Here is a 27804-nt window from a genome sequence, read left to right on the forward strand (position 1 = left end):
TGGAAGGGTTTCTTCACAGTAAGAGCTGTGAAAATGTGTAGTAGACTCCCTCAAGAGCTGGTTCTGTCCAGCTCAGTAGATTGCGCTAAAAAATGCCTGGATTCTTTCCTAAATGTACATAATATAACGGGATACTAACATTTATACGTAAAGTTGATCCAGGGAATATCCTATTGCCTCTTGGTGGATCAGGAAGGAATTGTTTTCCACTGCTGGAGCAAATTGGGTCATGCTGTGCTGGGTTGTTTTTTTGTTTGCCTTACTCTAGATTAACTGTGGGTATATACTGTCTTTTTTTCAATTACACTAACAATGTAACTATGTATGTTTGCCAGATCTTGGAAAGTCAGGTCCGGCGGAAAGGACCAGAAAACATGGAAGGAGGGATGGCATGACTGGGGCTAAAAGGGTAGTGTGGGCATGGGAGGAATTTTTTAAAAGTTTAAAGGATGCAGGGAGGTGAGGGTACTGACCTGAGTGGTGTGCTTAGACAGGAATGGGTGGGGTCTTCAGGGTGTTGTAGGCAGCAAGGTCCAGGGAGAGTAAGGCAGGCCATACACGGTGCAAATTTCTTTCCTGCAACCACAAATCGATCAACTTGGTACATTTAGCCTGCCCACACATGGTTCAAATTTGCAACCATGATCGATCAACTTGGTACATTCAGCCTGTTCACACAGGGTTCGAACGTAGGCCAGTTCCTGCTGAATCAGCTGAGATGTGAACTTTCTATGGCCCACCCTGGGTTGGAGGACGACAGACATTGTGGGATCTTACCAGCCTCTCTCCCCTGTACTCCCTTATTTTGTGTTTGCTCCTGTTGTGGGTAGTGCAGTTTTTCGGGTGGAGGCGTTAGTGATAGTAGCTGGTGGGGTTCAAGTTCCTGGAAGGTAGGCAGGAGTGAATTTAAATAGGTTAGGACCCATCTTGGGTACGGCTCCCCCTAATTTGGTATGTTTATGGTAGTACCTGACACTGTCTCCAGGTCGGTGTGGCGTGGCTGGAGGTCTACTTTATGGGTCACAGGTACTACATTTAGTTGTCCACCTTGAGACTCCAGTATACATTAATTATTGAAGGTTATTCTGTTGATTATTTTGTTATGCATGTTTGTTATTTATATTTTGTTAATAAAGAGAATGCTGTGGCCATTAAAACTCCAATAGGTGTTGATGTGGTTTATTTTGGTAGAGTGATGTGGTGGAGGGTTGGTCAGGCGGCATGGAGCCAAGCATCATCTTTAATGCCCTAGTCATGGTTGTGTGCTAGGTTCGATCCAGAAAGATATGCATGACCAAATAAAACATATCTGTAAGTAGGATTAGCACAGTTTGTTGAATCAAATGAATCAATGACATATCTTTTTAGCACATTCCTGGATCTTACATTTACTTGCTTGTTCAATATTTACGGTATGCAGCTTGTTTTTAGACATCTGATATCTCTGTTCTAGGTCGGAGGCTCAAAGGGTCAATGTGACTCTAAGCAACTAGCTTTTAGGAATGAGGTCAGCAAGACAAGTATCTCTGCAATGGCAGGTTTACTGTAACGTCAATGTGAGGTGGGGCAGAAGCCATAATGTACAGGTATGCACAGCATAGTGTCACATAATGACACTAAGTTTGCCATCCTCCATAATGACGGGTCCACGATCTTCATCACTGCTATCTCCACCTGTTCTTCTTCCAGACCAACGTCTTCTTTCTTCTGCCATTGGGCAGCCACTAATGATGTAACAGCTGTGCATATATGCTGGAGTTTCATGATTCCTGCTTTCAGCATCTCTTTCGGCATGTTACAGGTCCTGGGAGTTTATGCTGCATTGCAAAGTGTATATTGTAAGTATACATAAGAAGAAGAAAACCAGGAGACTTCTAAGGTGTCAATGAATAGAAAAATCGATTTTTATAAAGTATAAATTGTATTTTTAACAATAAAAATTCATAAAAATTCCTTATTGTACTGCTTAATTAATTCATATACAAATACAGACACTACCGCTCTACATGTTTAGTTTCGAGTGAGCTTCTTCAGAGGAATCAGCTCTCCTTGTGAAAAAAACTGAAAACCAAAGGTGCCATTTGGGTACCACTTATGAATGTGATGCAACACACGTGAAGTGCTATAGCCAAGTTAACCCCCATTTCTCATTTTGCAGCATCCCTATGCCTTTGTGAAAAAGCTTTAAAGAGGTTGTCCAGTCTGTAAAAAAAATAAAATAAAATAAAAAGTCGTCAGCTACAAATCCAGTAGCTGCTGACTTTTAATAAATTGATCAGGCATATCATCAAAATGTTATTGATAAAAACACTTGGGAATTTGTGAGAACACCGTTCCCACGTGAGGCAACATTTTATGCACTCCTGTGTGCATAAAAATGTCCTAAAGCCCCCAGGAAGACCTATCGTGTCTGGAAAGGGTAGCCTTACAGACAACCTGAGCAGATACATAGATAGGTTACTTCAGCCACTGGTAGAGGCATTACAATTCTACACTAGAGACACGATACATCTTCTTAAGATTTTGGATGACCTCCACGTCAATGGTGACACATATTTAGTCGCCATTGACATGGAGGCCTTGTACAGTTCTATCCCACACGATATTGCCCTCTCAGTAATCCGACATGTTCTGTCGGGTTCGGGGAGATACACCGATTTGCTGGTTGATTTTATTGTGACAGCTTTAGAGTTCATTCGCAAGCATAACTTTTTTTCATTTGACAATTCCCACTACCTCCAGGTACAGGACGTTGCCATTGTGCACCAGCATACGCCAACCTGTACCTGGGGGAGTGGGAAAGATTACTATTTATTAGACTTGTGCACAATGGAAAATTTCGTTTAGTTTCGGTTCGTTGTCATTCGTAAAATACATAATTTCGTTCTGTTATATTCGTTATGTTACGTTAATACGTCTTCGGATAATTCGTTATTATTCGTAGAGTGTCGAATTCATTCGTTCGTATTCATTGAAATTCGATATTTATGTATGTATAGACATTCGTAGTGATTCGTAGTGATTCGTAGTTTGGAAAGTCGTTTGTTTATTGAATCTTTTAACACACACAATGACAACTTCTCTTCTCCTCGGCTCAAATACAATACAACACCCTTCTAACTCAGTTCTCAGGAATGCACTTTGCCAGTAATCCAACCTCTGACACAAAATTAATTAGCTGATTGGACTATAAGATTTACTTTGAGCTGACCTTTTGTTTCATTGGATCTTTAAAGAATTACCAAATTCATTTGAATTCATTTGAATTCATTCGTTATATTTCTTTCGTATTCGTTGTTATTCGTTATTTTTTTATTCGGACATTCGGATGCATCCGAATGTCCGAAAGATGCAAAATTCGGCCGAATTTAGATTCGTTATGAAACGAATTGCACAAGCCTACTATTTATGGATGGTGAGGCATGCTGGGCATGGTATCACTACATAGACGATATCCTTATGATATGGGATGGTTCGGCTGCATTTCTGTTGAAATTACTCACATCGCTGGTGCTTTGCTGACAGGACTAACAGACCTGCTAATACTTCTTTACATGGTGAGCTTGCTCTTAGACCCCTTTCACACTGGGACGTTTTTCAGGCGCTTTAGCCTTAAAAAAAGCGCATGTGAAGTGCTTGAAAGAAGCCTCATCTGCAATCCCAATGTGAAAGCCCAAGTGCTTTAAGAGCCCTTTCACAATGTCCGCTCCGGAAAAACGCTCGTAAAGCGATGCTTAAACTAGCAGCGTTTTACCATCGTTTTTCAAGCGCTATTTGGGCGCTTTTAACCCCTGCTAGTGGCCAAATAAAGGGTTAAAAGCGCCCACAAAATACTGCTGCCAAAGGCGCTTTTCAGGCGTTTTGCAGGCACTTCCCATTGATTTCAATGGGAAGGGGCGCTTAAAGCAGCTGCTTGCAGGACTTTTTTTGATGCCCTGCCAGCGCAGTGCCTCAGTGTGAAAGCACTCGGGCTTTTACATTGGGATTGCAGTTGCGGCTTCTTGCAGGGTTTTTTTTTGAAAGCTAAAGTGCCTGAAAAACAGCCCAGTGTGAAAGGGATCTCAGTGTGAAAGCACTCGGGCTTTTACATTGGGATTGCAGTTGCGGCTTCTTTCAAGCGCTTTACAGGTGGATGCAAGTGCCCGGCGGTCGCGATCATCTCGGAGCACACTGAGAACTGGGATCTGTGTGTGTAAACACACAGTTTCCGGTTCTCTGAGGGGGAGAACAGACAGATCGTCTGTTCATACAAAGTATGAACAGATGATCTGTCATTTCCCCTAGACAGTCCCCTCCCCTCTTCACTTAGACACGTACTAGGACACACTTAACCCCTTCACTGCCTACTAGTGGATAACCCCTTCACTGCCAGTGACATTTTTACAGTGATCAATGCAATTTTATAGCACTGATCACTGTAAAAATGTCAATGGTCCCAAAAATGTGTCAAAATTGTCTGATGTGTCCGCCATAATGTCGCAGTCCAAATAAAAATCACAGATTGCTGCCATTACTAGTAAAAAAAAAAAAAAGAATAATACAAAAGCCATAAAACTATCCCCTAATTTGTAGATGCTATAACTTTTGCGCAAACCGATCAATATATGCTTATTGCGATTTTTTTTTTACCAAAAATATGTAGAATAAATATCGGCCTAAACTGAGGAAAAATTATTTTTTTAGATATATTTTGGAGATGTTTATTATAGCAAAAAGTTAAAAATATTGTGTTTTTTTTCAAAATTGTCGCTCTTTTTTTGTTTATAGCGAAAAAAAAAAAGGCGATCAAATACCACCAAAAGAAAGCTCTATATATGGGAAAAAAAGGATGTAAATTTTTCTTGGGTGCGACACCGCACGACCTCGCAATTGTCAGATAAATTGATGCAGTGCCGAATCGCAAAAAGTGCTCATGTCAGGAAGGGGGTAAAATCTTCCGTGGCCGAAGCGTTTAAATATGTTTACATTATAGAACATGTATGCTTTAGATGACATTGAGCCTATGAAGAAGGACGTATGAATCTGAAACATGTCAGGCGTCATCTCTAACAGCTACATGCACTGGCTTATCACACTAGAGGGCTGATGCAGTTATGTTTGTATCTCTGCACTTAAATTGATTTTGATGTTTTCATCATTATATTCTAAAAAAAAAAAAGTTAAATAAACAATATTTTTTAAATACTTCCTGGTCTGTCCTAAAAATCCTGAGGGGTTATGCTGTGCCCATGAGCACTAGGCTCTGTCTGTCTGTCCATTGGATTGGCCAGACCAGGTTACACACGCACTGTCATTCCTTCATTTTCAAGCAGCCTGTGAAGAGAGGCTTAAAAAAGTTGCGACTGGATGGGGCTGGAGAGATTAGTGAGTGGTGCTAACATTTAGGACCATATGCATTCATCCCTGGGCACATATGGCCCTAAACCTTAGTAAGACTCAGTACACCGTCCAGCCATGGCATTTTTTAGTCTCTCATGTAGGCTGTGCCCTTTGCCTGCACCAAAACACTGAAATCTGAGGCTAATCATTCATATTAAAATACTCCTATGTATGCTGGAGCTACCAGAAAAATCCACTGTAAAAAAATTTTTTTATTTTGGGCACATAATTTTGCGTGTCTACATGCACGTAGTCTTTAGAGACGTACCTTTGAAAACTCGTTCTATTGGTGAGAATATTCAATTTTTCTAGCCACTAGAATGAATTTACACTTTTTTAAGTGTAAAAAAAACATAAATACGCTTCCTAGAGAACACAAGTTTGGGGCATTATTCGTTTACACCCCTGAATGCCGCACCCTGAGCTCTAGCTAATAGACATGTGCAATTGTGCAGTTTGTTTAGTTATGAATTGATATTCAGACAAATTTTCATTCGAATTTTCACTTCGTTCAAATTACAATAAAACCGAATTTAAACAAATCCGAAATACCGGGAAAAAAAAAAGTTCGGATGAAATTCCAATAGTTTTCTGGTTCGAAAAGTTTTCAAATTGGAATAGTTTTCCAGCTTTCAAAGAGAATAAAATAGAAAAAAAAATTGACTAGAAAAGAATAGAACAGAAAATAAAAGAATAAAATATAACAGAGTAAAACGGCACAAAATAGAATAGAAAATAAAAGAACAAAATTTACTAGAATATAATAGAAACAAATAGAATAGAATAGAATAACATAGAATATAACTATCTTTTAAAATTTGAATTTCAAATAGAATACATTTGCATTTGAATATATAAAAAAATAGAATGGAAAAAAAAGAATAGAATAGACTATAATAGAATAGAACAGAATAAAAAAAAAGAATAGAATAGAAATAATATAACCATTTCCCAAAATTCTAATATAATCAATTCAAATTTGAATAGAATAGAAAAGAATAGATTAGAATAGAATAGAAAATAACAGAATAGTATAGAAAAAAACAGAATAGAATAGAAAGAATATAATCATGTTCTAAATTCGAATTTCAAATAGAATAAATTTGAATATGAATAGAAAAGATTAGACTAGAATAGAAAATAATAGAAAAGAATAGAATAGAATAGAATAAACAAATAGAAAAAGAATATAATTAAAAAAACAATAGAATATAAAGAATATAACCATTTTCCAAAATTCAAATAGAAACAATTTGAATTTGAATAGAATAGAATTAAATGGAATAGGAAGATGTTTATATTCATTCTATTCTATTGTTTTTTTTCCCTATTTTCTATTCTATTCTATTCAAATTCAAATGGATTCTATTTGAATTTTGGAAAATGGTTCTATTATTTCTATTCTATTCTTTTTTATTATATTCTTTTCTATTCTATTTAGAATTTCAGAAGATGATTATAATCTTTTTAATTCTATTTTTTTATCTATTCCTTTCTATTCTATTCCATTCCATTCTATTTTGTTCTTTTATTTTCTATCCTATTTTGTTCTGTTTTACTCTATTATATTCTTTTATTTTCTGTTATATTCTTTTCTATTCTATTCTAATTTTTTTCTATTCTATTTCTTTATTTTCTATTCTATTTTATTCTGTTTGGAAATTGGAAAACTGTTTGAATTCAAAAACGTATTGATTTACGAAAACTATTTGAAATTTATTCGAAAACTTTTCTAATCGATCTGAATTCAAATTGATTTGAATATGAAAAAACGAAATGAATTCCGAAAACGAATCAAACAGATTAAACAAATTTACCTAAAGGAATTTATGTAAATAACTAATCTAAGCAAAATAAAATGAAACATGTTTTTTTCGTTCTGCACATGTCTATTAGCTACCATGCAGCTGCGTACAAAGACAAAAAACAAAATACCAGACGCCCCTGAAAACAATGTTTTTTTGGGGGGTTTTTTGCGCATGTGTGCATGAGGCCTAGGGCAACAAGGCATGATGGAATGGTTTTCTGAGACAATAATGACTGAGATTGGTGGATATTGGTCAGTTTATAAACATGTCCCTGGAAATGTACTATATTAGCAGCCATGTGATGTGATGTCACATATTCATGTTCTCCCAGCTTTTATAACTTAATTTAGGTTATATAGCGTGCAAAGCCTGTGTAATGACATCTCTAGGGCCCACTGGCACCACGCAATTGATATGCAGAAGAAGTGGCTGTATGCAGTTGTGCTCCATGCGTCATGTAAGCACCTGCATACGCATGGATGTATGCTCAGAATGTACCCTATCTGTATTCAGAGCTTATGTCAGTGTGCATGCGGGTCCTGTGAACATAAGCCGCATACAGCCACCTCTTCTAATGCATCTCAGTGGGCGACTGTATGCGGTGGATGCCTTGAACCGCATTCTGCAAGCTCTGCACGGCGTACAGCCAGGTGCATGAAGCCTTATGCGCCTTTCACGCCAGCGGATCGATGGGTGGTCTGAAAAAACAGACAGGTGGACCCGATCAGACCACCCATTGTTCTCTACAGAATGACGAATGGCCGTTTCCATCCAAACGCCCCATGGAGAAGAGCAGGCTGCATAGCGGAGCGGACACAGACCTGTCATCCGTCTGCTCAGCAGGGATCAGCAGAGAGATCTACTTGACGGGGTCTGCCTCATCTGAAAGGGCCTTTCACACCAGTAGATCGATCGGGTCCACCTGTCCGTTTTTTCAGGTGGACCCGATCAGGCCACCTATTGTTCTCTATGGAATGACAAATGGCCGTTTCCATCGGACCACCCCATAGACAAGAGCAAGCTGCATAGCGGAGCGGACACAGACCTGTCATCCGCCTGCTCAGCGGGGATCAGCAGAGAGATCTGCTTTACGGTGTCTGTCCCATCTGAAAGGGCCTTTCACACCAGCGGATCGATCGGGTCCACCTGTCCATTTTTCAGGCGGACCTGATTGGACCACCTATTGTTCTCTATGGAGCGGTGGATGTTAGTGGACATGTGTCCGCTGTCACCCGCCGGCATCCAATCCGATAAAAACATTTAGGCTGCATTCACACCTGAGCGTATCATTTTCAGGCATTTTTGTACAGGTCAAAAGGTCACCAATGTAAAAAGCAGAAAAACGCCCAAATCTGCCTAAAAAAGAAGCATGTACTTTTTTGAGGCTCCGCTCACATCTAGGCGTTGCTTTTTTACAGCCGTTTTCCCGCGTTTTTGTACAGGCCTTTTAAAGTTCAGAAAGTCGTCAATGTAAAAGAATGAAAACGCCTTTAATCTGCCAAAAGAGAAGCTCAAGTACTTTTTTGGGCGACAAGCGTTTTGCTTTAGGTGACAGAAAGCTCAGATAGGGGCCACTGAAATGAATGGTATTTGTCTTGTTGGGGGTTTTTAGAGCTGAGGCTTAGAGCAGAAAAACGCCAAAATACACCTAGGTGTGAACGGAGCCTGAGCTTCAGGCAACAGAACGCTAAGATGTGAACAGGCGCCATTTATGGAATTTTGCTTGTTGAGCATTTTGGAACTTTTGAGATGAGCGTTTTCCGAGCTAAAAATGCTCAGGTGTGAATGGGCCCTGAAAAAAAAACCATTCCCCATCCATCCAGCAGATCAGATGACAGATGGAAACAGACAGGCAGTCTGTTTCCATCCGATCGCCCCATAGAGAACAGCGTGACACACTGGCGGAGTGTGCCCCGTCTGAAAGGGGCCTTATGCCTAGGGTTGCCACCTCATCCCTTTAAACCCGAACACACATGAATTACACAGGTTCTGAGGCTAATTTAATGCAGGTAAGTCACCAAGTGAGTTTAACCCTTTCATGACTAAGCCTATTTCTGAAATTTGGTGTTTACAAGTAAAATCCATATTTTTTGTAAGAAAATTACGTAGAACCCCCAAACATTATATATATATATATATATATATATATATATATATATATATATATATATATATATATATTTAGCAGAGAATCTAGAGAATAAAATGACGATTGTTGCAATATTTTATGTCACACGGTATTTGTGCAGCGGTGTTTTAAACGCAACTTTTTGGGAAAAGGGACACTTTAATGAATTTAAAAAAAACAGTAAAGTTAGCCCAATTTGTTTGTATAATGTGAAAGATGATGTTACGCTGAGTAAATAGATACCAAACATGTCATGCTTTATCCCTTTCCCGCCGAGCGAATGCAGATGTGCGTACTCGGCTTCCGGGGGGTATACCGGGATGATGCCCGCACCTGCAGGCATCATCCCGGTACCGTTTTGTTCAGCGGGCGATTGGCTATCCAGGCATAACAACCGATGCGGCTAAAAGCCGCTCGGCTGTTATGCCGGAGGAGCGGGAGGGGACGTCCCCCCCTCTCGCCGCCTCCCGCCGCTGTTACCGGTGCTCCCGCTCGATCGGGAGCACCGATTCGCCATCCGATGCCTCCGGCCGCTGGGGAGGAACTGGAACGAAGCCAGTCTCCTCATAGTAAACACGGAAGCGACATCATGACGTCACTTCCCGTTTACTCGGCTGCCAATGGCGCCGGTTTTAAAAAAATATCCGGTATTCAGAATCGCCGTTTTCGGCGATCTGAATACACTGAAGTCTAAAGGAGGGGTGGGGGGTCTTTTAGACCCCCGATCCCTCCATAAAGAGTACCTGTCACCGCCTATTACTGTCACAAGGGATGTTTACATTCCTTGTGACAGCAATAAAAGTGATCAATTTTTATTTATTTTTTTAAACAATTTAGTCATTTTAAAATAAATAAAATAAATAAAAAAATAAAAAATTTTTTTTTAAAGCGCCTGCCGTCCCCGCGAGCTCGCGAAGCAAAGAAAACGCATACGGAATTCGCTCCCGCGTATGTAAACGGTGTTCAAATCACACATGTGAGGTATCGCCGCGATCAGAGCGAGAGCAATAATTCTAGCACTAGACCTCCTCTGTAACGCTAACCTGGTAACCGTAAAAAATGTTTAAAGCGTCGCCTATTGAGATTTTTAGGTACCGTACTTTGTCGTCAATCCACAAGTGCGTGCAATTATAAAGTGTGACATGTTTGGTATCTATTTACTCGGCGTAACATTATCTTTCACATTATGCAAAAAAATTGGGCTAATTTTACTGTTTTTTTTTTTTTAATTCATGAAAGTGTCCCTTTTCCCAAAAAGTTGCATTTAAAACACCGCTGCGCAAATACCGTGTGACATAAAATAATGCAACAATCGCCGTTTTATTCTCTAGAGTCTCTGTTAAAAAAATATATATAATGTTTGGGGGTTCCAAGTAATTTTCTAGTAGAAAATATGGATTTTAACTTGTAAACACCAAATTCCAAAAATAGGCTTAGTCATGAAAGGGTTAAAATTGCACGCACTCGTGGAATGGGGACAAATTACGGTACCTAAAAATCTCCATAGGCGATGTTTTAAAATGTTTTACAACTACCTGGTTAGAGTTACAGAGGAGGTCTAGTGCTAGAATTATTACTCTAGCTCTGACAATTGCGGCGATATCTCACATGTGTAATTTGAACACTGTTTACATATGCAAGCACGACTTCCGTATGCGTTTTCTTTGCTGTGAGAGCTCGCGGGGACAGGGGTGCTTTAAAAAAATAAATAAAAATCTTATTTATTTTATTTAATTTTATATAATTAAATTGTGTTTTCAAAAAAAATAACATTTTGATCATTTTTATTGCTGTCACAAGGAATGAACATCCCTTGTGACAGTAATAGGTGGTGACAGGTACTCTTTATGGAGGGATCGGGGGTCTCCTTTGCACTTCAAAGTATTCAGATTGCCGAAAACTGCGATTCTGAATACTATTTTTATTTTTATAAAACCGGCGCCATTGGCAGCCGAGTAAACCGGAAGTGTCGTTGTGACGTAATTTCTGTGTTTACATTCAGAAGCCTGGAATGAAGCTGTTTTCGGCTTCGTTCCAGTCTGTCTCTAGGCGCCGGAAGTGACGCCTCTCAGATCGGTACTCCCGGTGGAATGGGAGGCCCGGTAAGAGTGGTGGGAGGGGGGATGTCCCCTCCTGCTCCTCCGGTTTAACAGCCGAACGGCTTTTAGCCACATCAGTTGTTATACCTGGAAAGCCGATCGCCGGCTCTAAAAAAACAGTACTTGGATGATGTCTGCAGCTGCGGGCATCATCCCGGTATAACCTCTGAAAGCCGAGTATGCACATCTGCGTACGCTTGGTGGGAAGGGGTTAATTACAACCTTAATCAGCCTGTGTAATTAACTGGTTCCCAACCGGGGCAAGTCGATGTACTTCGGCAGAATGGCACGGCTGGGCAAATGGGTGTAACTGTACGTTCCTTTACATTTGCCGCCGGCGGCGCTCGCCCCGTCCTGGGACCTCCATGACTCGGGTTGTGGGTTCCACGAACTCAATCGCTGTGGGAATACACGCAACTGTCTCACGGGGAGGAAGAACGGGGAGATGCTAATGTAAACAAGCATCTCCCCGTTCTGCCTAGTGACAGTGTCACTGATCTCTGCTCCCTGTGATCGGGAGCAGAGATCAGTGGCGTGTCACATGTAGCCATGCCCCCCCAGTTAGAAACACTCCCCAGGACACAATTAACCCTAGTGGGGGCAGGGTAGCGCAAAAAATTAAAAACGCATAAGTGATCAAATACCACCAAAAGAGAGCTCTATTTGTGGGAAAAAAAGGAAGTCAATTTTGTTTGGGAGCCACATCGCACGACCACACAATTGTCAGTTAAAGCGTTGCAGTGCCGAATTGCAAAAAGTGCTCTGGTCAGGAAGGGGGTAAAATCTTCCGGGGCTGAAGCGGTTAATATGTGTTTGGTTTTAACCACTTGCCTATTGGGCACTTAAACCCCTCTCCTCCCCAGACCAATTTTCAGCTTTCAACGTTGATACAGTTTGAATGACAATTGCGCGGTCATACAACACTTTACCCAAATTACATTTTTATCATTTTTTTCCCCACAAATAGAGCTTTCTTTTGGTGGTATTTGATCACAGCTGGAATTTTTTTTTTTTGCTAAACAAAGAAAAAAGATGGAAAATAAATCACGTTTCATAGTTTGTTATAAAATTTTGCTAACAGGTAATTTTTCTCCTTCATTGATATGCGTTGATGAGGCAGCACTGGTGGGCACTGATGGGCATAGATAAGGCGGCACTGATGGGCACAGATAAGGCGGCACTGATAAGATGCCACTGATAAGTACCACTGATAGGTGGCACTGAAGTGCAGCACTGTTGTGGAGGCACTGACTGTGGGCACTCATAGGTGGCACTGTGGGAACTGATGGGTGTCACTGTTGCTTACTGCTAGGTGGCACTGGCAGAGGGCACAGATGGGCACTGAAGAGCTGGCGACAGCTCGCCGTGATCGAGACTGATGTCCCTCTCACAGCCGCCGGTGATCGGCTGACAGATGATCATGTGGTAAGGGGTCGGGATCGACTACTTATTCCGATCCAGCGAGTCTCATCGCTGATCACAGAGCACGCCGTGTGCGCCCTGCGGGGGGCACGTAGGCCGCTCGGGCACAGGAGGACATCTGTAGCCCCCATTCGGCTATAGCATGGATCTGAAGAAGTTGTAGAAGGGATCTGAAGAAGGGATGTGGCAATTCTACTTATGCCCCTTTCACACCAGTGGACCGATCGGGTCCACCTCGATCAGACCACCCATCGTTCTCTATGGCTGTTTCCATCTGACCGCCCCATAGAGAAGAGCAAGCTGTGTCCATGTCCGCTCAGCATAGTGGAGTGGAGCCGAACCTGTTACCTGTCTGCTCAGCGCCGAGCAAGCGGCTCCCCTTTACAATATCCACTCCATCTGCAGGGGGCCGCATACTGAATGTTTTAGGTCTTAGTCACACACATTTTGGTCTCTAAAGAGCAGTCCACATTCAGAACGCTCTTCAGAGAGCATTTGACAGGCATTGTTGTATCACCGCCTCACCGCTTGCTTTAACCTCTTGGACCCCACTAGCATGCCGCATTGTGTGCTTTTGCAGAGCGCCCGCATTCACTTGAATGGGTCATGATTGGCGGGCAGTAGAGACTGCTGAAAGGAGGGCGTAAAAATGTGGCTCAACCGTGGGGTTATACTGCTCCCCAAGCCCTTAGGACTAGCCCTTAGGGGAGGCATTAAAAACATGTAATTGGGATGTGTTTTTCCTGCTCCCACTTAAAGAGGAAGTAAACCCTGATGGGTTTACTTCCTCTTTCATTCCCTGCAAAGGCAAAGCATAATGGGCTACTATGCATCGCATAGTAGTCCATTATGTGTCACTTACCTGACACAGGAGCCAGCGATGTCACCGCTGTCCCCAGTAGTCCGGCGCATCCATCTTCTCGGTGGGGTCTCGCAGCTCCGCCGCTGTCATTCGGCGAAGCCGCGATGACGTCACTCCCGCACATGCGCACGGGAGCCGACACGCGCGGCATCTTCGTGATTGACGAAGCCGCGCTCAGTGCACCTCTGTCTATGGCGCATGTGCCGTAGACAGCGGTGCCTGTCTTCGGGCAAATATCTCCTAAACCGTATAGGTTTAGGAGATATTTCTTGGACCTACAGGTAAGCCTTAATCTAGGCTTACCTGTAGGTCTAAGTGGTTTGTAAGGGTTTACAACCACTTTAAGCTGCACTGGCAGCAAACCTGGGGGTTCACATTTCATGTGCCGTAGTTGCATTTGCACAAAAACGATTAAACATTTTTCAATCTGCGGGCAGCAAACCCACCAAAGGCAAACCATTCAAGCAAATGTTGGAAGCGTTGCAGATTCCCCACGAGCGCATGCAATGCGTGTGATTCTCTGCAAAAATGGGGAGACGCCTTCTCACTGCCTGTCAATTGGCACTGAAAAGCTATCAAAGTGTGGATTGCTCTTTAGAGGAGAGATGAATGTAGCCTTTTTAAGAAATTTTTTATTGATAGGTGTATGTTCTGTATTAGTGGGTGTCCTGTGTGAGGAGCTGGTCACCATATTCCCTCCTTGTCCCTCATCCATCTATTATAACGGTTTCCTCATGACAGCTCCTGCATGGTTAGCTCTGTCAGTCAGCTGTGTGGGGAGAGAGTTAGGATGACATGAGAGGATGGTGCGGCTATTTTGTCCTTTATTTTCACTGACATTAATAAAAAACGTACAATTAGAGAGGTGATGACACTCCGTGAGGTAAAAATTTTGTTTTTAAAGAAAATCTATAAAACGCCATCCGCCCCCATTAATAGTTGCGCGCAGATAAGACGCAATTTCTTGGATTCATACTAAATCTCCAAGAAAAGCGAGCGCCTTAATCGCCTGCCGCCCTCGGAGAAGCAAGCACAGGGGTCTTCCCCCTAAACATCAGGCGCCATTTTAGCTTTTTCCCAAAGCAAACAAGACTACGAGGGCGGGAATGGGCCGTCCGGCCTTTCTACAGAAGCCATTCATCCTATTGGCCAACGCTGCTGTCACTAGGCTTCGGAACACGCCTACTGCTGAATGCTTGCGTGGATTAGCTAGCGCGCTTGTCATTCGCGGCTGGCCTCGTTTTGTCATTGGCCCAGTTTCTTCCACTACGCGCTGCTGTTACGCCCACTCACTTGCGGGCCGTGTGCAAAAGCAAGCTGAGAGGCCTTGGGAGGGAAACGGCCGTTAAGGGAAAGAGGCGGGGCGCCACTAGGCACCTGGGAAAGAAGGCGGAACGCGATAGGCCGGGATGGGGTTTCAAACCAGGAAGGTTAACCATGATTGGCTGCGAGGCGTCCTGTCGCTCGGGCCTGACGGGTGGGGGGTTATTGTGTGTGTGAGGCTGAGAGTGCGCGGTACCGGCGGCAGTGAGGGACGTAGACACGGGGCAACTTTATCCGGACCTTCTCACGGCGACCCTCGGAGTTCCGGAACATGGTAAATACCTCACCAGTGAGCTTCGTGTGGCTGCCGGCAGCGGCGGCTCTTGCGCCACCTAGACTGTCCCGGGAAATGGCGGGAAGAGCCTCTGAGGGGAGTGTGAGGAGGAGAGGAGGACGACTGACCGGCCACACACCGAACCGGGAGACCTCCGCCGAGTACACTGCGCTCGTCTACACCACAATCTACTCCGCCACCGGCCATCCCGGCAATTATTATTATTATACAGGGGGGCCGGCTCCCCACCACACTCTGCGTTATCACTGACAGTGACAGTTATACTGACAGGAAAGCGAACATTCACACCCCCCCCCCCGGGCTCTACCGTGCTGTGTTATTGTCCTCAGCAGCCGCGCGTCCCCGGAAGTCACCACTCAATACAGGGAGGGGGTCACCATAGTGACAGCTGCAGGTTTACTATCCCACGCTGTATACTAATAAACACACTGCCCCATTATTACCCGAGCTGGAATACATTGTGCTGATTCTATTATTACCCGACCCAGAATACATCGGACCATTTCCACTATATTACCCAAACCGGAATACATCACCCCAATTCTACTATTACCGGACCCAGAACACATCGCCCCCACTTCTATTATATTACCAGACCCAGAATACATCGCCACAATTCTACTAGTACCCAACCCAGAATACATCGCTGCGATATTATTACCCGACCCAGAATACATCGGACCATTTCCACTATATTACCCAAACCGGAATACATCACCCCAATTCTACTATTACCGGACCCAGAACACATCGCCCCCACTTCTATTATATTACCGGACCCAGAACACATCGCCACAATTCTACTAGTACCCAACCCAGAATACATCGCTGCGATATTATTACCCGACCCAGAATACATCACCCCTGCTTCTATTATTACCCAAACCGGAATACATGGCCCCGATTCTACTACATCACCCCCAAATACTATTATTACCAGACGCAGAATACATGCCCCCCACTTCTATTATTACCCGACCCAGAATACATGGCCCCGCTTCTACTATATTACCCGACCCGGAATACATCACCCCGATACTATAATTACCGGACCTAGAATACTTGGCCCAGCTTCTACTATTACCAGACCAGAATACATCACCCCCCAATTCTATTATATTAACCAACCCAGAATACATCACCCTAATTCTATTATTACCCAAGCCAAAACACATCACCCCCAATTCTATTATTACTATATTTCCCTCTTTACATGTGTCTCCTATTATCTAACATCTGTGTAAATATACTTCTCCTCTTTTTCCCCCCCCATTATCTTCTGACCCTGTATACTAGAATATAGATATAGCTCCAAGTGTAAAGTATCACAAACTGTTGGTGCTATATAAATCCTGTATAATAATGACCTAACTCTGTATAACACACCACCCCCGCCATTATTCTCTCATTCTGTATACTACATGCATGGGGGGGAAAAAAATAAAATACCTGACCCTGTAAACATCAACATACATATATATTTACACACACACCATTATTAGACCAGTATACCATACATGTCTGGATAGGGATTAGTGGGGGTATTGTAAGCCCTCCTATATAGAGCATCGATAGACAAAGCTGATTTATTTGTGTTGCTCTCCCCAATCATACACCGCACATAAAGCAGATGCTAAACATGAAATTTGCCCTTTTATGGCTCTGTGCATTTATAAGCATCTTGCAGGGACAGTAGAGGCGGAGGACAATACTACTAGGAGTCTCTGCAATGTTGTTATTACACACAGCGAAGGGACTACGCTGACAAAGCACAGCCAATGAGCCGTCTGCTGCTAATCCTTATCCAGCCTCCAGCCCCAGGCATAGCTCCATAGGCGCAGTCCTCTGCTTTCATAATAATCTAAATTTCCCGCTGCAAACTGCTTGGGGGGGGGGGGGGGGGGGGAATAGTTGACAGTATAATAAAAACACATTTCTGCAAGATACTGCATTGTAATTGTACTGTCTCCTTTATAAAGTGCTACACAAACTGTTGGCATTATATCAATCCTGTATTATAATGATATTCCAAAAGAGCTGCAACTGCACCATCGTTCTGTCCATTAATTAGTAGTCATACACATAGTAATTTGTGAGCAATCCAAGTACAAGGGGATCACAAAAAAATATGCATGTGTGGGAAAACTCAGCAAGTATTTACAATCATAAAAAGGGAAACATTTATTTACAATTGATCATTTAATCAATCTGTTCTTCAGTGCACAAAGAATAATCAGCAACGTTGACTTGGTAAGGTCAAAATGAATTAGTAGTATTCTAAATCAAAGAGCTCCAGTGTGCAAGCATTATTTGATGAGTTAAGCCATATTAAAATGATCCTATTGATGTGTGGTGTGACATGAGGGTTAAAGTCCCGCTGCTCTACCATGTGTATAAATGAAATACATTTACGTACAGCTCAGGAGTAAAGACACAATTTGCTTTCAGTTGAAAATAGGGATGCTTATCCTTGTACGTTAGCTTAGTGAATTGAGATTTATATCAGTAGGTGATAGCTAAAGCCCCATACACACGGGCAGAATGTTGGGAGACGTTTGTCAGTACAAAAAAAAAAAAAACAGCAAACATCCACTCTTATAGCTGGCTGGCTTTTGTCAGACGTGCATGGTGGGAAACCAGCAGCCGACAACTCCCAATCAGCCAGTGTCAGAGAGCACTGATTGGAATGTTCTTGTCAGAACACAACAGCTCAGTGGAGGAGCTCACTGGACTAACCTTGCATGTTTAGTACAGCGGCTCCCAGCCAGAGCAGTCGGGTTTTTTTTGTTTTTGTGCAACCTGTGGGGTTGTGCGGAAAAAAAAATTGTAGTGGGTACCAGGCTTTACATTGGAATCAGCAGCGTGTAGACAAGTATTTGAGAGAGAACAACGCTTCTGCATTCTGACCTTAGCAAAAAAAAAAAAAAAAAAGTGTGTTATGATAACCAGAGTCTTGTGAAAATTAGTTGAACAGTTAAGACTAGTACACACGATGAGAAAAATCTGAGAAAAAAAAAAAAGAAGTGGAGTGATTATCTGATCATTAGTACACAGCTTTGAGAGCTGATCACAATAGTTCATGAGAAAACATGTGAAGAGACAAGCGTGAAAATTGTCTCATATGATAACAGATCGAACGCGTTTCATGTAATTGGTATGGTATTTTATACAATAAAAAAAAAAAAAAATGTGCGACTAAGACCACTCATGGTCGGAAACTAAGGAATACATTACATCACTTCTGAAGTTGTACCATGTCATAAGAGGATTTTCGTAACTTTAGTAACCTATTGGGTTTTCTAGACTAGCCTGCATAAACGGAACAAAAAAAAGAAAGAAGCTAATCCATCAGATATTCTCATCGCATGTACCAGGCATTACATCTTTGCATACATTAAAGTAGTTGTAAACCCAACCCCCCCTATTTTTACATATACGCAAGCCTATAATAAGGCTTAACTATATGTACTGAAAATATCTCCTAAACGTGCGCTGTTTAGGAGATATTTGCCTTGTAGTGCACTAATGTCATCGGCGCATACGCAATAACAAAACGGCCCTCCGTGCTGTGACTGGCTTGCGTGGGAGTGGCGTCACACGGCTCCGGCCAATCACAGAGCCAGAGTCCGTGGCCCCAGACTTAAGAGGGGCGAAGATGGATGCTTCTACCAGCAGGGACATCGTGGGCTGCATTTGCAGGTAAGTGCCACATAATGGGCTAGTATGTGATGCATACTAGCCCATTATGTTTTTACTTTGCAGGAGAATGGAGGTGTACATTCCCTCTTTAAGGGAATGTACACATAGGAAATTAATTAGACCCCCTTCACATGGGGAATTCAGCAGTCCATTTTTGACCCATGATTACATAGGTCAAAAGACTGTAATGTATGAGTGGCCAGATGTAAGTGGACATGGGTCCACTTACATCCACCCACATCCAGGTCTGTTCAGTGGCCGGCCAACCCTAGGATGACATGGGTTTTTTTTTTCTAACTCCACTGGAACAGCTTAAAGTGGGGTACCCCCTAAAAAAAAAAAAAAATTAAAAGTCAGCAGCTACAAATACTGCAGCTGCTGGCTTTTAATAATCGGACACTTACCTGCCCCAGGGTCCAACGATGCGGGGGAACGAAGCCCCCCCCCCTCGCGGCACCGTCATGCATACTGTGGGCACCCGGCTGTGGCTTCACAGCCGGGCACCCACTGCGCATGCGCGAGCGGCGCAGGGCGCCGTGATACGCCGTACAGTCACCTGGGACACATGACAGGTCCCAGGTGAATGTGTGGCGCGAGGGGAAGTGATGTCACCAGCCTGGGCAATGAAGAAGGCAGATTACGAGGGACCCCCTAGCAACCGGTATTTAGAGGTGAGTAAAAAATTATTTTTTTTTATTTTTTTTTACTAATTTTAAGCAGCTTTTATTTTTTGTGGCAACACCACTTTAAGATCCCCCGCCGAGATGGAACAGAGCCTCTGGGTTTGCTGACAAGACTAGGTCAGACCACTCCCCTTCCCCAGAGTGTTCATTACATTATTATACAGGATTTATATAGCACTTTACAAAATAAAGGGAGACAGAATTCCAAAGCCATTCACGATAAGAGGTTAGAAGGGCCCTGCACATAACAGCCTAAAGAGGACAAACCAAAATTCATTTTGGGGTTACTAATAAAGATCCAGGTCCCAGTGGAGACCAACCTGTACATAACTGAACTCCTATGTTGTGGTTTAGATGCCAGTTGCATTGTTAAGATGCATACAGAAAATGCATGAAAAACGTAAAAAAAATATAAAAAAAATAAATGGACACTTGGCATTTCAAATACTCAATAACATGAACAGGCGCTACCTCAAAACTCAATATGAATATAAAAAATAAGTGATCATTTCATATAAATTGCTCAATGATTAAACAAAGTGGTGAAAAAACATGAACAAAGTGCCCATCAATAATTGAAAAATAAAAATTATATATATATATATATATATATATATATATATATATATATATATATATATATATATATATATATATATATATATAAATTCCCATTAAATCTTCACAAAATGCAAGGAGCCATGTCCAATCACCATGATTCAAAAGAAATATAAAGTGCAATGTCCTTCAAATCATGCTCCACCAGAGCCAGTAATAATAAAGACCTTGGAGCTATGATGTATTTCTTGTAACCGCCAGCATAAGCAGAGATGATCCTCTTAATCTAGGCAGTATAACAGAAGGAACATGGAACAAAATCATAGTGTAACAAGCTAATACAGATGTATAAAAGCATGTAGAAGTAGCAGTGTCCATTCACATTTTGAATGTGCTATGTCAGCACCAACATGTAGAGCTTAGGTTGAGTCAACATGTCATCCTGTCGGCCACGGCTTGCGTTACACTGCCCAGAGGTTGGAAACCAGCAAGACCAAATATGAGGTCAGTAAAAAGCGGACAAACAGCCTGTATGCATTTTGTGTGAGACACATCATCAAGAAGCCTCCCGATGACGTGTCTCACACGAAATGCAGAGGCCATTTGTGCGCTTTTTACTGACCTCATATCTGGTCTTGCTGGCCAACAAGACAGTGTGTTGAATCAACCCAAGCTTATTGGTGACATATAGCACATTCAAATGTGAATGGGCACTGCTACTTCTAAATGCTTTTATACATCTGTATTAGCATGTTGCACTATAATTTTATACCGCCTAGATTAAGAGGATCATCTCTGCTTATGCTGTCGGTTACAAGACATATATCATAGCTCCAAGGTCTTTATTATTACTGGCTCTGGTGAGTCTGAACCCCTCATGCACATCTGATGGAGCATGATTTGAAGGACATTGCACTTTATATTTCTTCTGACACAGAAGAAAGTGATTGTACTTTCTTGCTCCTTGCATTTTGTATAGTATATATATATAAATAATTTGTGCTCATAAGCTAACATACCCTCATATGACATCATTGTTTATACTACTTTTTTGTACCCAATAAAATAGTGTGAACAAAATAAGTTTACATACCCTGGCAGAATTTATAATTTCTTGGCCATTTTTCGGAGAATATGAATGATAACACAAAAACTTTTCTTTCACTCATGTTTGGCTGAAGCCATTTATTATCAACTGTTTACACTTTTTAAATCATAATAGCAACAGAAACTACCCAACAGGACCCTGATCAAAAGTTTATATACACCAGTTCTTAACCACTTGCTTACTGGGCACTTAAACACCCTTCCTGCCCAGACCAATTTTCAGCTTTCGGTGCTCTCACAATTTGAATGACAATTACTCAGTCATGCAACACTGTACACAAATGAATTTTTTGTCCTTTTTTTTCCCCACAAATAGAGCTTTCTTTTGGTGGTATTTGATCACCTCTGGGGTTTTTATTTTTTGCGCTATAAATGAAAAAAGACCGAAAATTTTGAAAAAAAAACGCATATTTCTTTGTTTCTGTGACAGAATTATGCAAATTATTAATTTTTCTTCATAATTTTGGCCACAATTTATACTGCTACATATCTTTGGTAAAAATGACCCAAATTAGTGGATATTATTTGGTCTTTGTGAAAGTTAGAGAGTCTACAAGGTGTGGTGCGAATCGCACAAAATTGATCACATCTGATGTACTGGTGGCCTATCTCGCTTCTTGTGACCCGAACAAGTCAGGAAAGTACAAATACCCCCCAAATGACCCCTTTTTGGAAAGTAGACATTCCAAGGTATTTAGTAAGAGGCATAGTGAGCTTTTGGATGTTGTCATTTTTTTCCCACAATTCTTTGCAAAATTAAGATTTTTCATTTTTTTTTTATCCACAAAATTGTCATTGTAATAGGTTATTTCTCTCACGTGGCATGTGTATACCACAAATGACACCCCCCAAAAAATTCTGCTACTCCTCCTGAGTATTACAATACCACATGTGTGGGACTTTTTCACAGCCTGGCCACATAGAGAGGCCCAACATGCAGGTAGCGCCATCAAGTGTTCTAGGAACATAAATTACACATCTAACTTGTTGACTATTTATTACACTTTTGAAGCACCAGGACAATGACACGTGACACTGATGACAGATGGCACTGATACGTGGAACTGATGACAGATGGCACTAATATGTGGCACTGATGACACGTGGCACTGATGACACGTGGCACTGATGACACGTGGCACTGAAGACACGTGCCACTGATGACAGGTGGCACTAATACGTGCCACCAATGACATGGCACTAATACATGGCACCGATGACGCGTGACACTGATGACAGATGGCACTGATAAGTGGCATTGATGACACGTGACACTGACAACAGATGGCACGTGACACTGACAGGTGGCACTGATGACACGTGGCACTGACAGGTGGCACTGGGGGCAGGTAGCACTGGGATGGATGGCACTGGGGGCAGGTAGCACTGGGGTGGATGACACTGGGGCAGATGGCACTGCTGGGGGAGGGTGGCACTATTTATTTTATTTTTTTACTTTTTTTTTTTTTATTTTTTTTTTTACTACAGGCAGAACGGCTGCCGCTGCAGCCGTTCATCTCTCCCCTCTCACACTGTCTGTGCGAGGAGGGAGAGCGGCGCTGATAGATGATCTCATATGTTTACATGAGATCATCTCCCATTGGACACGCGATCACGCTGTAAACGGCCGCTGTGATTGGCAGTTTACAGCGATCTGTGTTTGCCTGTCCCCGGGGGACACGGCAAACACAGAACTTACGCGATGCGCACCCGCAGTGGCGCGCATTGCGGAAGTAAACATCAGGACGTCCAGGGACGACCGCCCGGACGAACGCGCCTGCTCTACGGCCGTCATTCGGCCATAGGGCGGGCGCGAGGTGGTTAATACAATAATAATAATACATAATAAATAATACAGTTCAGTGTATTGCCCCCTTTAACATCCATGACAGATTGAAGTATTTTGTGCATGAGGCTTTTTTCAGATGGTAAAGCTGCCAATTCCTCTTCGCAAAAAGCCTCCAGTTCCTGTAAATTCCTTGGCTGTCTTGCATGAACTGCACTTTTGAGATTTTCCCAGAGTGGCTCAATGATATTGAGGTCAGGAGACTAAGATGGCCACTCCAGAATCTTCACTTTATTTTGCTGCAGCCAATGACTGGTCGACTTGGCCTTGTGTTTTGGATCATTATGTTGGAATGTCCAAGTACATACCATATGCAGCTTCCTGGCTGATGAATGCAAATATTCCTCCAGTATTTTTTGATAACATACGGCATTCATCTTGCCATCAACCAAATTTCCTGTGCCTTTGTAGCTCTGACATCCCCAAAACATCAGTGATCCACCTCCGTGTTTCACAGTAGGAATGATGTACCTTTCATCATAGGCCTTTGTTGACTCCTCTCCAAATAAAGTGTTTATGGTTGTGGCCAAAAAGCAACATTTTGGTCTCATCACTCCAAATGACTTTGTGCCAGAAGGTTTGAGGCTTGTCTCTGTGCCGTTTGGCGTATTGCAAGTGGGATATTTTGTGGCATTTGCGTAGTAATGGCTTTCTTCTGGCGACTCAACGATGCAGCCCTTCTTTCGTCAAGTGTCTTCTTATTGTGTATCTTGAAACAGCCACACCACATGTTTTCAGAGTCCTCATTTCACCTGAAGTTATCCGTGGGTTTTTCTTTGCATCCCAAACAATTTTCCTGGTAGTTGTGGCTGAAATTTTAGTTGGTCTACCTGACCGTGGTTTGGTTTCAACAGAACCCCTCTTTTTCCACTTGATTAGAGATTGAACACTGCTGATTGGCATTCTCATTTCTTGGATGTCTTTATATCCCACAGTTTAGGAGGTATTTACAAAAAAGCCATGCACCGATACCTACAGCGCACTTTAGAAAAAGCAGATTGTGACGTTTCTAAAGGGGTCATGCCGCGCGCATTTGTGGGAGTGACGTCATGCAACTCCTGCCAGTCAGAGCTGAAGTTCACGGCCCCGGAAGAAGGAGGGGTGAAGATGGATGGTTGCTGCTAGTGGTGACATTGCAGGCTCCGGTTTCAGATAAGTGACACATAATAGGCTACTACACTTTACCTTTGCAGGGAAATGAAGAGGACGTAAAACCCATCAGGCCTTCTTTAACGCCGTGTCAGCACCATATGGAGGGAAGAGCTCAGACAATAGCTGGCCATAAGACCACTGAAGATTTCTTGGGGGGGGTGTCACCTGTCATCACAGATGGAATCACTGGAGAGGACATGACATTGTATATGCACAGATAGTGGATTTTTCTAATTTCTGTATATTATGTAGTTGCAATATAAAATTACCCTTTGTTTCCCTGCAAAGGTAAAGCATAAAGGCCTACTATGCATTGCATAGTAGCCTATTATGTGTCACTTACCTGACACAGGAGCCAGCGATGTCACCGCTGTTCCTTCTTCCACGGAGCATCCATCTTCTTTCCGGGTATCGTTCTGGCGCTGTGATTGGCCGGAGCCACGATGACGTCACTTCTGCGCATGCGAGCCGCCACTAACAGCATATCGCCGTTAGCAGCGGCATGCTCAGTGCGCCTGCGCGCCTCTGTCTGGACAGCGGTACCTGTCTTTTTGCAAATATCTCCTTAACCTCCTTTCCCGGACCTACAGGTAAACCTTAATCTAGGCTTACCTGTAGGTCAAAATGGTCTGTAAGGGTTTACAACCAATTTTGTAGCCATTCAAACCCCTTTGTGTCAACTTGTGTGCACGTTATCAGGCCAAAATCAGCAGGGTATGTAAACTTTTGATCAGAGACATTTGGGTAGTTTCTGTTATTATGATTTAAAAATAGTAAACAGTTGATTGACAATAAATGGCTTCAGCCAGACACTAACCATAAGTGAAAAATGTTTTTGTGTCATCATTCATATTCGCTAAAAAAAATGGCCAAGAAATCATAAATTCTGCCAGAGTATGTAAACTTCTACATATACACACACACATTTTATATATACCGGTATATATATATATATATATATATATATATATATATATATATATATATATATATATATATATATATATATATATATACACACACACACACATATTTTATATATATATATATATATATATATATATATATACACACACACCCCCAATTCATTTATTGTCACTTAGTTCATGTTTTTTGCACCACTTTATTTAATCGTTGAAGGATTTATATTAAATGATCACTTATTTTTTATATTCGTATTGAGTTTTGAGGTAGCGCCACACCTTTTATTTCAATATTAAGTCACATTTGAGTGGTTTATCCACTTTTAAAGGGGCAGCTTCACTCGTCAAACAATTTTCTTGCACCACTCCTCATCACCCCAAACACACAAATAACATGAACAGGCCTGACAAACTGAAAGCACAATGCTCGTTGCTTCAGTATGAAGATGCCTTTAATTAGAATTACCAGATATTTACATTTACTACTGGATGCACGCCATTAGGTCTTACAAAGGGACGAGAACAGTTGCATATATTTACACGTCATTACCAGCTATTATATAAATCAATATTAAGCACCCATTTAGGCAACTTATTACTTACCATCAAAAGCTTTGGGAGTAGACAATCTGGTAATTTTGATTTCACTTTCTGTAATTAGTGTATAGTTGGTTCAATATTAACAGAGAAGACTGTCAGGCCTCTCTAACACCGTGTCAGCACCATATGGAGGGAAGAGCTCAGACAATAGCAGGCCATAAGACCACTGAAGCTTCCTGGGGGGGGGGGGCTGGTGTCACCTGTCATCACAGATGGAATCACTGGAGTGGACATGACATTGTATATGCACAGATAGTGGATTTTTCTCATTTCTGTATATTATGTAGTTGCAATATAAAGTTACCCCAAAAAACAAAGTGCAGAACCTGTGAAAAATAGAGAAACAACTTTTTTTTCTCTACTTTTCCTCTCTATAGGCTGGTGGTAAGGCTGGGAAGGACAGTGGGAAGGCTAAGGCCAAAGCTGTATCTCGCTCTCAAAGAGCAGGACTGCAGGTAAGTTAATTTTATTAGCTCTAGTAAAAAACTGTTTTCCATAATAGTTTCCAAAGGTGTTTGACAAAAGTATATTTTGCTATTGGTCTTACCTAGCAGAGCAGCAATAGATTTCCCCAATACGGATATATCTGTAGGATTCATTCTAAACACAAGAACACTTAGTAAGATTTACATAAGCCAGTGGTCTTTCACATTGGCTAGTTGTATTTGTAGCAGAGTTACTCTTAAAAATTCAAGGTGCTTTAATGTGATTTTTGACTTTGCTTTAGTTCCCTGTGGGTCGTATACATAGACACTTGAAGACTCGCACTACAAGCCACGGAAGAGTTGGTGCTACTGCAGCAGTGTACAGTGCTGCCATTCTGGAATACCTTACTGCTGAGGTTGGTTATAGCTTTAACACCGTTCGCATTTGCTTCAGTAACAGTTTGTCAACTGAAGCCAAGTCTTAGTTTCAGGTTTGAATAAAGTCTTGCTTTCTTGTAGATGAAGTTCTCCATCTGGTGTTTTTAGAGACTTATTTGTTGCCTTTGAATCCAGGTATTGGAGTTGGCAGGAAATGCCTCTAAAGATCTAAAAGTGAAGCGTATCACTCCTCGTCACTTGCAGCTAGCCATCCGTGGAGATGAAGAATTAGACTCCCTCATCAAGGCCACCATTGCAGGAGGAGGTAATGTCATCTCCAATAAGCAGTCTTTAATCAGATTTTTAATGCCAAAGTACTTTCTAGTGAATGAATACACCCAATTTAAAATGACAGAAACAGCAGTGCAAGGTGAAAGGTTTTCTCTGTCCATCTTGCATAGACTTAACATTTGTAATCTATATTTCTCTGCAGGTGTTATTCCTCATATCCACAAGTCTCTGATTGGAAAGAAGGGACAGCAGAAAACTGCATAAGGAATAGGGTCCTGCTGCCATCTACCATTGTACTGTAACTGGGACAGAAGAAAGACGATGGGGTTATGTGGAATTTGTTTTGTTTATTTTTCGTTTAAAGATTTCATTTTCTAAAATAAATAGTAAATGGAATAGACAGCAGAGAGTGTAGACTTAAGAGAAAACCTTTGTATGTTGTTTAGGTTCAAAGTTTCACAGAAAAAAAAGTTCCTTGAGTCTTGTAAATGAAATCTGTGTGTTGATTGGCTAGGTTTCTCCCGTGTGTTTTATACAAAAATGGAACAGATAAACCATTTTTTACATAAGCCTGCCTCTGTGTGATAAATTTTTAAGCTAGGCCCGCTTCCTGGAATAAAGTTTTTGAGCTTCAGCCTCATCTTTACAATTTACGCATTTTGAGTTTTTACATTTCAGGGATGGAAAAGAGATTCCATCTCACATTAGGCATCTCTTATTATGGTAGTCACCTGTAGTAGCTATTTTCTTTAGACTTAAAATTCAGCAAAGCACTACCCCCTCCTTAAAGTGGTGTCCTGTTTATTTATAGGGTCTGGATGAAAAT

The 27804-nt window shown here is 41.9% G+C and overlaps 2 protein-coding genes across 4 annotated transcripts in view; one reads left to right on the plus strand and one right to left on the minus strand.

Annotated features, from left to right (window-relative positions):
- Nucleotides 1-1523: 1523 nt before the first annotated feature.
- The window catches only part of POLM (DNA polymerase mu), a 152988-nt gene continuing 126707 nt past the window's right edge, over nucleotides 1524-27804 (minus strand). For both annotated transcript variants that reach the window (XR_013270368.1, XM_077469557.1), the window contains one exon: nucleotides 1524-1817. The gene's annotated coding sequence lies outside the window, so the exon portion shown is untranslated. The remainder of the gene's footprint in view (nucleotides 1818-27804) is intronic.
- On the plus strand, nucleotides 15132-27547 carry H2AZ2 (H2A.Z variant histone 2). Of its 2 annotated transcripts, XM_077469560.1 has the most exons (5): nucleotides 15132-15295; nucleotides 26262-26339; nucleotides 26612-26725; nucleotides 26883-27012; nucleotides 27181-27547. In XM_077469560.1, exons 1-5 carry the CDS (start codon nucleotides 15293-15295, stop codon nucleotides 27240-27242), a joined length of 387 nt encoding a protein of 128 aa, XP_077325686.1. In that variant the 5' UTR covers nucleotides 15132-15292; the 3' UTR covers nucleotides 27243-27547. The 2 variants fall into 2 exon arrangements, with proteins under 2 accessions (XP_077325686.1, XP_077325687.1); XM_077469561.1 differs by lacking the exon at nucleotides 26262-26339 and having other exon boundaries at nucleotides 15146-15295.

The sequence above is a fragment of the Lithobates pipiens genome, unplaced genomic scaffold (genome assembly GCF_037356315.1).
Source record: "Lithobates pipiens isolate NorthernLeopardFrog02 unplaced genomic scaffold, aLitPip1_a1.2 Scaffold_8, whole genome shotgun sequence".
Taxonomy (NCBI): Eukaryota; Metazoa; Chordata; class Amphibia; order Anura; family Ranidae; genus Lithobates; species Lithobates pipiens.

Excerpts from the sequence above, each read along its gene's own strand:
- H2AZ2 (XM_077469560.1), top strand. Across the intron at positions 26,340-26,611 it reads CTCAAAGAGCAGGACTGCAG|TTCCCTGTGGGTCGTATACA; the intron begins GTAAGTTAATTT and ends ACTTTGCTTTAG. Across the intron at positions 26,726-26,882 it reads TGGAATACCTTACTGCTGAG|GTATTGGAGTTGGCAGGAAA; the intron begins GTTGGTTATAGC and ends CTTTGAATCCAG.